This window comes from Limulus polyphemus, unplaced genomic scaffold (genome assembly GCF_000517525.1).
Source record: "Limulus polyphemus unplaced genomic scaffold, Limulus_polyphemus-2.1.2 Scaffold10502, whole genome shotgun sequence".
In the NCBI taxonomy this organism is placed as follows: Eukaryota; Metazoa; Arthropoda; class Merostomata; order Xiphosura; family Limulidae; genus Limulus; species Limulus polyphemus.
Window position 1 is genome coordinate 3,214 of NW_013676112.1, and position 14,168 is coordinate 17,381.

A 14,168-nucleotide genomic window follows, 5' to 3' on the forward strand; every position below is an offset into this window, starting at 1 on the left:
TACGTTTCTCGTTACTTTAAACTTAACAACTTTATATAATACACGCTATAAATGACAGCGTTTCACAATCTCAAAAACTTCGCTCTCTATGAATGCAAAACCCACCCTTGCTCGAAACAAATCGTAAATTACCCGAAACTCACGTGACTACTGTTCGCTTAACCATACATTCATCATCGTCCCCCCTGACTTTTCTCGTCAGGCTTATATACTAACAAAGAGGCTTCGCCAAAATTCGAGGAGTTCCCTGGTATCACGTGACTTCCGCTGTCGTAACAATGGCCTGTTTAATTGTTTTTAATGTATCCTGGAGGTTTGTCATATTTTCCACAGACATTTTATTTTCACCACATGCTTTTCACTTTCATTACAACCTGTTTAACAAAATTATCTTAACAGTAGTTTTTGAGCATTTTATTAGACTATTACTAGTATTACTATTAGGGGAAATGTATCAAGGTCTTACCCGTAAACGTTAAACTAGAGATAGACCTTCTTTATGTATAACTTATTAAAAGATTTAGCTGAAATCAACCGTCTACGAGGCCCCCAGTGGTATGTTTGCGTACTAATAACGCAAGAAACCAAAGAACTGATAGCCAATCGTGTAGTGTTATGGTTAATTACAAACAAACCCGTCGAAGACTAAGAGCTTAAAATTAAAATGTTACATTTGGTAAGACTCCTATATCCCTTCCTCATGTTCATGGTTCGATTATATGTTTTATTATATTTTGAATACATGTACAAAATCGTGTAATTTGTAAACATTTGACTTTGTTTTTATTTCAGTATTTGGCAGTGAACGCAAGTATATACAAATATGATTTAAGGATTTTATTTATTTATTTCATTTTACAAAAGTAACATTATGTTTGCTGTTCATGAGTTCCACGTGGTTAATTGGGTAAGTTTTTGGTAACAGAGTCAGGATTAAGCCTTTAGAGTTTAGTTTAATTTTAAAAATGCCCCATGTAGTAAAAGTAGTAATTTGTATCATTGTGAAGCTTTTAATAAACTAATTTTAGGCAGTGGCTTAGAATTATATAGTATTATGGTCATATATATATTACTGCATTAAAAGTTGGATATAAAAATTAGTTCAGCATACAATATTCAATGCATATTCAGTCTCTCAGAGGTCATAATACTATTATAACCTTGGCATGATCTGGTGATTAGGGCATTTGCATTTGGTGGGTCATGGGTTCGAAACCCATCACAGAGCATGCTTAACCTTTCAGCTATGTGGGCAATAATACAATGTGATGGTCAATTGTACTATTCTTTGGTAAAGAGTAACTCAAGAGTTGACAGTGGGTGATGATGACTAGCTGACTTCCCTCTAGTCTATCACTTCAAAATTAGGGTTGGCTGGTGCAGGTAGCCCTTGAGTAGCTTTGTACAAAATACAACAAACAAACTAAACAAGCTGTCATAACTTTTATCAGGCTATAATAAATGTTTGTTACTTCCATTTCTAATAATAACAAGGGATCATTTGGCCTATCTATACTCCCATTTTCTACTACCACCCTACTATATAAAAACCCTTTTTTATATATCCAATCCTGTTCTCTAAAATACTGAAAAAGGTATATTTTAATAGTAATACTATCACACACTTCCTTGATGCAAAAAACACATTTAAATTTTTTCCATATAAAGCTCCTGTAAACATAAAGGCACGTAAAAACTGTGTGTATAACTTATACAAGGTATAAGTAAACTTGCTTATGAACATAGTTTGGATGGATTGTGTAAAAAGAAAAAACAAATTATTAAACATTTTCAGTTTTGTAAATAGAGAAAAAAAGTATATCACATATTAATTTTCACTTGTGTTTATAAAAATTCTTTTATTAGACCAGTTTTCTTCAGATGCATTAACAAACTTCTTTTATTACATAGGCTATAAGTGTAATAGTACGAGTCATACGAACCTCAAGTATTATTTTTAAGCATGTATGTGTGTATAATAAACACTATATATATAAGTATCACCACGTAGCAGGTACAGTTATTAACACTGTTTAATTACAGGTACTCATTCACGAGTTGTGGTAAACATATTAATTAATTAGTATTTTTCATCTGAAAGAAGCTGATTTTTAATTTATTTTTTAAATTCTTAGAATTTTTTTCACAAGTATTTGTCAATAGACTCAGCATATATTTCAATGAAGAGTTTATTAAATTGAGAAAGAAAAAAGGATAAATTAAAAATGTTCTTGAACAACATGCTGCAGTAGTTAAGTGTGTACAGTTAGGCTTACAGCTAATTAATTAGTTTGTAATGCACATGGTGCTTGTATGAGTGTTTATAAGAAGGTAACCACATGTATTATCAAATTATGTTGTAATATTAAAGTGGACACAAGTTCAACTCTTAATATATATATATATATATATATTAAACATATAAAATGTAAGGAAAACAATGGATCTGTAGGTCCATCTGGGCTGTCTCATTTACTACATTTTAAAATAAAATACTCAAAGCCATATGTTATCATCTTATTATTCAAATATTATCGACCCTTCCCTTAAACACCTTTCAGTTTACTTCATCCACAACATATGAAGGAATCACTTTCCAATTGAAGGCCATTCTCCCTATTAGAAAAATAAATATCTTAGTTGCATGTGATTCTTACCTTGCTAAGATTTATATTTGTATCCCCTAGTCCTACCAATCTTACCATTAAGTATGGAAAAAGATAATGTATGAACACGATTGATTCTCTTAACAATCTTAAACATCTCGGTCAGATCCCAACTCTTCTTTTCTCAAGAGAAAATAGTTTCAGTGATATACCCTGTCCTTGTATAACAACCTTTCCATCCCATATATTGATCTTATAGCCCTTATGTGAACCCTTTCCAACAAGTCCGTATCCTTCTTTAGGGAAAAAGCTGAAGACTGAATACAATACACCAAATGTGGCCTGATCAATAATCTGTATAATGAAACTATAACCTCTTTAGACTATTATTTAATATTTCTGTACATACAACCTAAAATTCTACTTGCCCTGCCACTAGCATCAGTACACTTCTTGGATGGCATAAGAGACTGATCAACCAGAACACCAAGATCCTTTTCTTCCATAACACTGTTAAAGTTACTCCCATCAGAATTATGATTTAAATTATAATATCCCACATGCAATAATTATAATTAAAATCCATCTGCCATTTATTTACCCAGCTTACCAAATTATCTAACTTTTTATGTAAAGCAGTAGCTTCCCCCTCATAACCAGCAACACCCAAGCCCATAATATCATCAGCAAATGTAGGTAATTTATGTACTATTCTTTCATCTGTGTTATTGATGTAAAGTAAAAAGAGTAAAGATCCTAATGCTGAACCTTGAGGTACCCAACTTGTGACATTAGTCCAGTTTCACTGAACTCCATTTATAACAACCCTTTGCTTTCTTCCCTTCAACTTTTTTTTTCTACATCTGTAATAAGAGACTTTTTTTCTTTTAACAAGCCTTTTATGTGGCACCTTGTCAGATCCTCTTTTTTAAAAAAAAGATTGTGAATCAATACTCATTTGAACTCTCATTCTTTGGGCCTCCACTAGATTTCTTCAGGCATGAGCAGTGGTTAATATCTTACAGTAAATTAATGTTACACCAACCTCACCAGTCTAAGACCCTGGATCAAATCTCATCCATTCCAACCTTGAGACTAACTGAATAACACCTAAAGTCATCAGCAGACTAGAGGTTCTGTGACTAGCATTTTGATTAATTGCATATTAATTGTTCGTGCTACAATTTTTTTTGGTTCTTCAATATTCTGCCTAATTAAAATATTAGTACTCCCACCACCCACCTGAAAAAAAAGGTAATTATGTTATCATTTAGTGCAATTTTGTTTTTAGAAGCACTGGCTTAGACTAGTATTTATGTAGTTAGTTAATTGAGGAAGTAGAATTATAGATGGTACAATTTTTATGCTTTTATATTCTTCTTCTATTTCTTAGATTTCACAGGTTATTTAATATTTATTACTAATTTATTCACAAACACAGAACACTTTGTTTAGACTTCCTCAATTGCCAATATTTAAATTTCCCATCCCATCTGTACATTAGTTGGAGAATCACAGCAATATAGTTCTTTAAGGAGTAGTACTACTTCATTGTCTTATTAGGTCAATGAATATTTTGAAAGAAAATTTATTTTACATACATGGTCTATAGTTAGTAAGCATTGTATTGTAAACCTTCTACTGTAGCTAAAGTTGCCTTTATTGGATAAGTTTTTCAAAGAAATATTAAAAAAAAAGCTCATTTCAACCTTGTGTCTTTCACAGTTTCCATAATGATCATACTGGCTGTAATTTATTAATCAGCATTGTGGCCAATTACATTAATTATTGACTGATTTCCAATAAATTGACATTCTTCTACAGCAGATTCAGAAGCTGAAGTTAGGAGAATCTAGAGTCAAATATAAAAAAGGGAATTACAAGCATTTGTTATATTCTCAATCACACACACACACACAAAAATTAAGTTAATTTTTCTTGTACATTAACCCCTTAATTTTGAGGGGTTTGAATAAAGATTAAATCCCAAATTTTAGAATTATATCTTGGGTTTCATTTGCAAGTATTTTTTTTCTATCACATTAAGACTAAGTAAAAACATATAAAAATGACATGATTTGATAGATTTTATTTTGGACTGAGTGGTTTCAATGAGATTTTTGAAATGGTGTTTTTGCACTATTGTTCAACAGATTATTCTTTATGCTTTCTAACAAAATCATACAAAATTGATAAGTTCATAAATAATAATAATAAAAGATGTATTATTAATTTTCTATAATTTTCAGTCCTTTTTGTCATTGTCATGGTTAATAGCCTATACAATCACCTAAATCTGTGGGTTAATTGGTTACTTTTTATTACTTGTATTAATTGCCAATAGTTGTATCAAATATTTCAGGTGTTGTTTTTAGGTTAGTCATGAGAAGGAGACTGTGTGTGGTGGTAGAAACTAGGGTTTGATTCTGGGTTTTTTTCCTGAGGTTTCTTCTATTAAAACTTGAATCGACCTAACTTTGTAATGTTTTTAAGAAGCTGACTTCTGCTAATTTGACTCGGCAAGTTTTGAATTAGGTTCATTTGAAAGGATTTTTTTTATCTTTTCACATCTGATAAAAATGCTTTTCAATTGTAAGAAAGTGAGAGCAAAAGTTTAGAAAAATGTAATATGTCCACCTAACTAATAACTCACTCAGTCAACCTCGAATAGAAGCCATAAAAACCTAGATACTCTTCTTGAAACCACTCAGTTGATTCAAGTTGTAATGAGGGAGATTGGACAACTGAATATCACACCAGCATTTCTAACAAGAAGATGTAGGATGAAACCTCAGCCTACACCACAGTTAGTTTTCTCATGATTTCTTTGAAGATGGGAGCAGATGAACAACCAAAGTTTTTTATATAAACTAATTAGTGATTAGTACCTAGTAATAAAATTAATTAGTCAATAATTATATTTATACAATTGTTTAAGCTACAACAGTTGATGTTGAATTGCTAAAAAACTTACCACAAACACTTAAAAGTTTGTTGTTTTTCTGTTGTTTTGATAGGTAGCAAGTTCATTTGACTCTGATAAAGAAGAAACTTCCAAACTACTCCGTGCCCTTCAGAGACTTAACAACCATTTATAACCATGTCCATAGTTACTTAAGAACAAACAAGCCCTTCAAAGTGAGATGATTGATCTGCTGTTATTCATTTAATATGAAAAATTCATGGATTTTCCTAAGAAGAGCCTGGCTAGCAAAGAAATATTATAATTCAAAAAACTGTGCAAGAAACTTTATAAATTTAACTAGTTGTCCATCTTTAAAGGATAGTCAATTACTAGGATATGAAAAAGAAAAAATATTGTTCTTAGCTTCAAGAAAACCAATCACACTTGAGAAGTATATTCATCAAAGAGCAAGCAACATTTTGGATACTTACTTCTGGCATTTTAGAGAAAACAGTAATTATTTAAAAACAGCAGTTCAGGGATTCACAAAAGAAAAGTTTGAAAAGCATAAAAATACTTCATCTTCGAGATCACCCAAGACAAATTTAAATACTCTACATGTATCATCTAAGAAAACAAATGAAATCCTCTTTCTGGAAAAAACTTTAGGAGTGGACAACTTAACAGATTCTAATTTAAAAGAAATTGCCACTAAGTTGGCACTTAAAGAAATGAGTGTTAGTGCTCAAACTATTGAGTATTTGAAAACTGAATGTGCAAAACGAGTTTCTAAATGGCCAGTAGATACCTCATTGTATGTTTTAGATGCACTGTTCATTGTTCTTGGGGAAGAAATTTTCAGCCATTATATTTTTAAAAATTTCCTATATTCTGTAGAAAAAAATGTTGAGAACATAACAGAATTTCAGCTTGTACAGTTGTTGTTTATTCTTGGAGTAAATAAATTGGCTCCAAAGGACCTCATGCAAAAGTTACTTGCAAAGACTGAAATTATGTGTAAAAACATTGCAAAAAATGAATGGGGAATTATTTGTCAGGCTCTATTCAAAACTAAAACCCAGATCACATCTAGCACACTCTTGCATTATATTGCCGAGGTTACAGCCAATTCTCTGGAAGATATTGACAGATTTTCACTGGTATCTATTCTCAAAGCTTTGAGACATGCTCAGTTCTATCACAAACAGCTGATACTTAAAATACAAGATTATATTTCCAGGAATATCAAATCTTTTAACTTTGTAGAATGTGTTCACTTCATGGCCATGTTTAGTAACATTAATGTTTACTGTGAAGATACTTTTTTTTACCTTGAAAAACAAGCAGTTGATACCTTAAAAAGAGAGTTGGAAATGGCACCTTCAAAGAGGAAAGATCCTCATCGTTTGAAAATGCATCCATCTGAGCGAGTAAGAGTTAAAGACCTTGCAAGGTTCTTGTGGTCTGTTTCTCATGTGCATCATGTTATGCACACTCCAAACTTATTTCACACCATTTACCAAATCATTGATAATAAACTAACAGAAGGAGACTATATCAAAGATCCTCATTCACTGCTAGATTCTCTTCAGTCATTGGCTGTGATTGAACAATTTCCTGGAGTATTTCTGAAAGAGGTCTTCAAAGGGTCTTTCATTCAGAGATTACAGAAATTAAAGAAGAAGAAACCATTCCATCAGTTATTTTTTCTTCATCATACTTTACTTATTGAACAACCAAATTTCTGTGCCAAATATCTCTGTAATGAACCACCAGGAACATATGGTGAAAGTTTAAGCAAAAGTCTATTCAAGGAAATCCAAGAAAGACCATATTTAGATAATTTAATGGTTATCTTGAAAGCTTGTGGTATAGGTGAAGAAAAATTCAGATGCTCTTATTGTTTACCACACATACCAATAGCTGGAATTGAACTGGTAGTTGAAGACCAAAACACATCTACAAGCTCTTCTCTCAAACCGTCACATGACTTGATTGTTTCTGATGATTTACTTAATGCTATTGTAGGAAGAACCAAGTCTTTTGCTCAAAGAAGTGACACCCAAGAGGAAAGAACTACATATTCTATAGAGAAAAATGATGACATAGACAGAAAGATTGAATCTTGCACAGAAACAAATTATTCACTATTAGAAAAGTCCATATCTAACAAACAAGAGAGCTTATTGATGTTTTCTCAGTTAAAAAAAAAGTATAAAATTGTACAACTAGAGGTATTAGATGAGGCAGTTTGCATTCGTAACAGTTCTTCTCCTCTTGGTCTGATGAAAGTAAAACTGCGACAGCTCAGTAGATTGGGTCATGAAGTTGTGTTGTTGAATAAAGAAGACATTATCAAACTTTTAAATCAATATCGCAGTGATCCTACTAATTTAAGCTGCAATCTAAAATCTTTGATTTTAGAGAAAAAACATTAAAAATTGAAAATGTTCAAAATACAAAATTTATTTGTAGGATAGACTGATTACAGTGAAGAAAAAAATCAATTAACTTATCAGCTGGACATAATTCTTCATGTTTACATCATTTTGACATAAAAAAGTTATCTTCTTGAACAAATAAATGATTTTTTTATTAAATTTGTTTGAAATTAATTTCAAGCTTTAATGAACCTAGCATAATTAGTACATTATTGCATTCTGAAAAGTTGTTGATATTTGAATATCAAGTCTCATTGATGTGCTCTATAAGCATATTCTGGTTGAGATGCATGTGGTAAATGAGCAAAGAAAAAAAAAGAAAATTAATGTATGAGTTAGTTTCTTAACTCTGCTAAACAAAAACAATAATATATAATTAATGTCTTTTTAACTGATAATAACTATATGTTAGATAATTTATCCACAGGTTTTAAAAAATTACCCAATATTCTAGAAAACAATTTATTATAATTGTGCTCTTATAGGTTCATTAAGGTATAAATGCTTGAAGAAATGTTTTTGATCAACTGATGTAGCTCTTTTTAACTATCCCTAATTTAAATATATAATAATTGAAGCCATTGCCCAGATTATTATTTGAATGTTCTTTCATTGTTCGTGTGTTTGACAATTATTGTTACATGGCAATATGCTTAAAAACATAAATACAAATAATCAGTAAAAATATACATTTGGCAGTAAAGATTTTAAAAAAGGAGGTAATTTTATGAGGATCAGTTTAAACATGTTGAATTACTTCAATGTGGACCTCATACACCAAATTTTCAAAAACAACTAACACAAGTGAAATAAACAGAATTAAAGGAGTTAAAGAAACAGGGTATTTTGGTTGTTTAGGTAGAAATATAATCTGTCTCTTTTTATTGATTGTGGATTGGAGTTGGGAAACGTTACATTTACAAAAAAAATAAAAGTCTGATCTAGCAATTTTATGCCCTAAAGTTGCAGTGATGAAAATTCATTTAAGTTTTCTGGACTACTGTTTTTCTGTTGTTTTTTTTTAAGTGTGCATTGATAACATCCAGTATACTCCACTCAGCACTACCATTGATTAAAGTGTAAATCTGTAGCTTGGGGAACCAAAAGCTTAACCCACTAGGTTTACTCGTAGTAAACTTTAAATAATCAACTATCCAATGCAAATTTGATTAGATATACACTTTATACAGAGTATCCCACACTACCAGGAAAAGTTGGGAGAAAATTTATTTCATTCCTGGTTGTGAAAAAGTTTTGAATAATGATAAAATGGTGTGAAACCAGGAAAACCCTAGAAATTCATGAGTTATGAAGCTGCTTTTATGTTCTTTATGAAGAATGGAATGGATTGTCTGGTATTGGACTTTAAAATATAGGAAAACTAGTCAGGTGGTTGGTTGTTTGATAGTTCAGCAAACCAGAAACTGGAATGCTTTGTTGTTATTTGAGGCCATTCTAAACTTTGAATTCAGATCTGGTAATGGGATTGGGTTTTCCTTATATGGTTTCTGTTTAGCTAAATTATTGGCAGTGATGTCGAGTTTTTTGCTACTTTCAAACATCTTGTTTTACCTGATTTAGATGAATTGTTATTTTTAGCAAAAATGTGTTTAATTTTGACAAATTTATTACCCGATAACAAAACGCTATGTGGCTCTTGGCACTTTTTTAGAACTTAATTTTGCCAAATGAATGATCAGTGTGCATTTTAAAATAATCAATTCCTTATGAAAATGATTAATATAATGTATCAGAATGCGAAGTAATATATTGCAGTTTGGTTTTACTAGAGAATATGGACTTGCAACTGTTACGAATATTTATTATATGACCACTTTTGAAAATGATTTGGATTATAATTATCTGTTACATGTACTAGTGACTGCAAAAAAATGTGGGATCCTTGTTGATCTCCCTGAGGAAATTGTTGCAGTTGTTATTAGGTTAAAGAATTTGAGAATGTTAAAGTTAGAGGGTTTAACATTTCTTTATGTAAAACATGATGAGTTGCTCATTTAGAGTTGCTTTTGTCTAGAAATATTTTGTTTCACTCCAGCATGAGACAGCCCACAAAAAAAAAAGAAATAATTGAAATAACCAATACTATTGGTTGAAAATTTTCAAGTTTTATAACAGAATTGTGTATGCCATTACATCAGGTGCATTCTTTAATATTTACAACTATGCACCATTCTGGGCAACATCCCGTATCACTGGAAATTCTGACTATGTAACTATGACCCAGAGAGTGACAGTTCTGAATAATCCAAGTAATCTTTGATTGGCATTCAGCTTATTTCAGTAAACTACAATGTATTGTGGAACAGTATAAATTTGGATAACTTCACACACACACACACACACAGTTGTTTTGTTTTCACTGGAAAAGTTTAATCAGGTGCAAATCAATTTATGTCAGTTAAAATTTGATGTCTTGTAATCTATTCATATGATGTGGATTTATCTTTCTGTTGATAAAATTATTTCTTCATGCAGTAGTGTAAGAGTTAGATCAGAATGAAATGAAAGATACTTGTAGTACGATAAAAGTTTTATCTAAGAACCACATTTGGGTAATGTAGTATATAATTAACACTGTCTGTGCATGTTTATTAGTTTTAGAATGCTTGAAGATATTCTACTTCTATGTGTATCACCAGGAGAGGCACCATAATAAGATTAGATCAAGATTAATACGATTATATTATGTGGAGTTTTATATTACATGTTTTATTTTGCTTGTGTTGATGCTTACGTTATAACTAACGTTTGTAAAGTACGAGTTTAAGTCATCATAAATCTTCTATACAAATTACAACGTTGATAATCACAGTGTACGTGTATAATTGTATCAAGATATCTAAACGCATTGAGTTTAGATTTTTAGTGACAGCTGGGAACCATTCAACACTTTTTGATTGATATGTTTTAATTTGAATTAACATCTTAAACTGCCACTACTCTTGCTTTACAATGTAAAATAATGCATATATGTATATTAAATTTTTTATTCAGATTCCTTTAAAGATAAATGATTAAAAGCAGACGCATTCAGATTATGGATACAGAGAGACAAAATAAGTATAGATACTACAACTATGGGAAGAAGAGAGCTCACATCCCATGTACAAGTAAATAAAAAAAAAAAACATTGAAAGAACAGGGACATTGAAAATGAATGGAAATATGAGATTTTTTGTAATGTGCTCACCTAGTAATGCACCAGTTGCAGCACTAGCGAAATTTAGTAAAAACATTGAAACAAATTGTGTTTTTTCTTACTGTACTGAAGAAGAGACATTAGAAGCTGAAATTAATTGGTGTTTAAAAACAGTTCAAATTACTTCTTTTTTTCTTTTTTTTTTGCATCATATGAAGAGACGGTTTTTCTTTTCAACAAATGTTTTTAGATTCAAGGACAGCTCAACCTGTGCCGTGGGGAAAATACAACCATGTAGTTATCTTGGTTTGGCATCAAACTTTGTTTAGGCAATTTATATTGCTATTTGATGAATCTATAAATAATAAATTGCAGAAAAAACATATTCTGTTTAGATTTTGGGACAACAACAATTTTTTCTGAAGAACCTACAATTCGGGGGTCATTCCCACAGTGCCCACATCGTTTATATATTACCAGAAGTAGTGTTTTGTCGGGTCATAAGAACTTTTGCCTAACAACTTCACTCAATTGGTCTTTGCACCCGTCATTACATGAACAATTGGCTGCTGCTCACTTCTTCCCATTCACAGTCTTGAGACCACACCCATTTACTCATACAAGAAGCAGCAGGGGTGGGATTTCCGATAAAGGTGGAGAAGTCCATCCTTACACCCACTCAATGCCTTGTTCATTGGGGGTTTTCTTCTTTTCCAACCTCAGTTGTTCCAAGCCTTCTCCTCTTTGAGATATGGAGCAAACAGTCCACAAGGTCCTCACCTCACATTCTCTCACAGCTCAAGAGGTTCTATCTCTTTTGGGGATGTGGACTTCCTTAAAAGCTCTCATTCCCATGGGTCGACGTCATATGCATTCCCTTCAGTGGACACTCCTCATTCAATGAACTTCTACTCGCATCCCTTGGACCACTCTCTTACCCTACCTTCCCTAATCGAAGCTGACCAGACCATGGTGGTGGTTCTTCTTCCTACAACTCGTCTGGATTTACATATGTTCATTGGTGCATCTTTAGAGGGTTGGGGTGCTTACCTCAACTCTCAGGAGATTTCCGGTCTCTGGTAGGTCAAGGAGTCTTCATATCAACATTCTTGAATTTATGATGGTTCATCGAGCTTTGGCCTACTACCTTCCTCTCCTGCAGGGAAGGGTGGTTGTGGGATACTCCAACAACTCCACAGTGGTCACTTGTATCACCAGAGCAAGAGGGTACCAAATCCAGGTATCTGTGCTTTCAGACCCTGTATCTCTATTTCTGGATCCACAGTCACCACATAGAGGTCTTGGCTTGCTATATTCCTTGTCCCTAAATCCACAGATTTTTTGGTGGGCGTGTTCTTAGCTGGTAACACCTAATATCAATTCTTTCACCACTCATTAGAACACCAAAGTTCCTTCCTTTTAGTCTTCCGTTCCACTCCTGCTTGTTTTGGGAGTGGACTCATTCAGTCAAGATTGAAGTGTGTCTTCACATCTATGCTTACCCTTCTATTCGACTCATCCCCAGAGTTCTATCCCTAATCCAAACCACTCTGTGTCTACTCTAGTTCTGTTGGTGGCTCCATATTAGCTGGCACGACCACCCATGATTCCCACTGCTCCGACCTTTAACTTGTACAACCTCCCCTACCTTTGCCTCTATTTCAGTTATTTGGGATGGTGCAGACGAATTCTCATTTCTCGTCCTGATTTTTTCTTTTGCAATACTTTAACATCATATGTCTTGATAAGGTGTTTGCCATCTATCTGAAACTGCTTTATCCAGCTTCACTTAGTAAAGCTGGGTATAAAAATGGGGGTATAAGTGCTATTTACATATGCGCTATTAAGCCATATCAGTGTGGTAACTATCCAATGTCAAGGAAAAGTTTCTGTCTGTCTGTGGACGCATCTCCTAAACGAGTTGACTGAATCAGACCAAACTTGGCATGTTAACTCTTTAGTCCATAAGCAAAACAAATTAATATTAAACTTTCCAAAAATTTTAAACATATAAAAATATAATAGGATAACCACTATATCATTTCTGTAGTAGCTATTGTTAGTAGTTGAGTTTGAACAAGTCTCACACCATAACAAAATTCTAGAAGCCAAAAGATTATTAATAAAATTTTAACCCTCTTGGCTTGTTTCCCATAATAGTCAAAATATATAGTAATAGAATATCTAGCTACAATGTGGAAGTGAATGTTGTGGTTGGTGTTTGGTCGAGTTGTTGTGCTTGACCTGGGAGGGTCTGATCTCTTCCACCTACGATGCGGAGAATAAAGATATTGCTGCTGTTTAAGTTTCTGGCTCTTTTCTGATTTATACCATTTATCTTCCGGGTTTATACTAGGGTTAGAATATAAGTTAAACCTCAATTAGAGAAATATTTCGTAATTAAAATATTTTAAAGGATATTTCTTACTTGATGTAAAATATAGTTTTCTGTAGAAACAAAATTCAGGATTATTAATAAATTTAAAGCATTAAATGTACCAACTTCTGACAGTAGAAATCTTGATCACATCTCTACTGTGAAATGAGTTGTTTTGAACAAGAAGTAAAACAACTGCTTTTCCATTTCTTCCAAGTTTTTCGACTCCACTGCTACACTTCCCCTGTCTCGCAACAATTTTCTTGGAGAATGAAAGCTACTGAAAATCCTCACAGAGATTTTGCTCATATTTAGTAAGTTTATGTGTGTTTTCAGCACTTTAAAGACAGAGAAGTGCAGTCTCCTTAAAATAATCTGCAAAACTTTTAAGGTGAGAAATTTAAAGTGCATTACAAGAGATTCAAAAAGAAAGCCCATTATGGAAATAGTTCACGTTTACTTGTACTTTCACCAAGGGAAGAACTGGCTATGCAATTTGCCGCTCAAAAAATAAGTCAAATTGCACATCTACCCAATTACGACAAAGAAAGCAAGTTAATGTTTTAGATTCAAGCGACCTTTCTTCATTAGTCAAGCTAAAGGAAGGGTCTGTCTTTAGTTTTGGAACATTCAATCCTGAAAAAGACGAGGTGGAGAAGAATTTAAACACCAACGAAGG

General features: G+C 32.5%; 1 protein-coding gene across 1 annotated transcript; it reads left to right on the forward strand.

Moving 5' to 3' along the window:
* Nucleotides 1-570: 570 nt before the first annotated feature.
* On the forward strand, nucleotides 571-11,218 carry LOC106476415. Its single transcript, XM_013937076.2, has 2 exons — nucleotides 571-676; nucleotides 5,624-11,218. The coding sequence occupies exon 2, from the start codon at nucleotides 5,778-5,780 to the stop codon at nucleotides 7,947-7,949; it is 2,172 nt and encodes a 723-aa protein (XP_013792530.1). The 5' UTR covers nucleotides 571-676; nucleotides 5,624-5,777; the 3' UTR covers nucleotides 7,950-11,218.
* The last annotated feature ends 2,950 nt before the right edge of the window (nucleotides 11,219-14,168 follow it).

What these genes read in the sequence shown, in the direction of transcription:
- LOC106476415 (XM_013937076.2), top strand. Translation starts at nt 5,778, where the DNA reads ATGAAAAATTCATGGATTTTCCTAAGAAGAGCCTGGCTAGCAAAGAAA.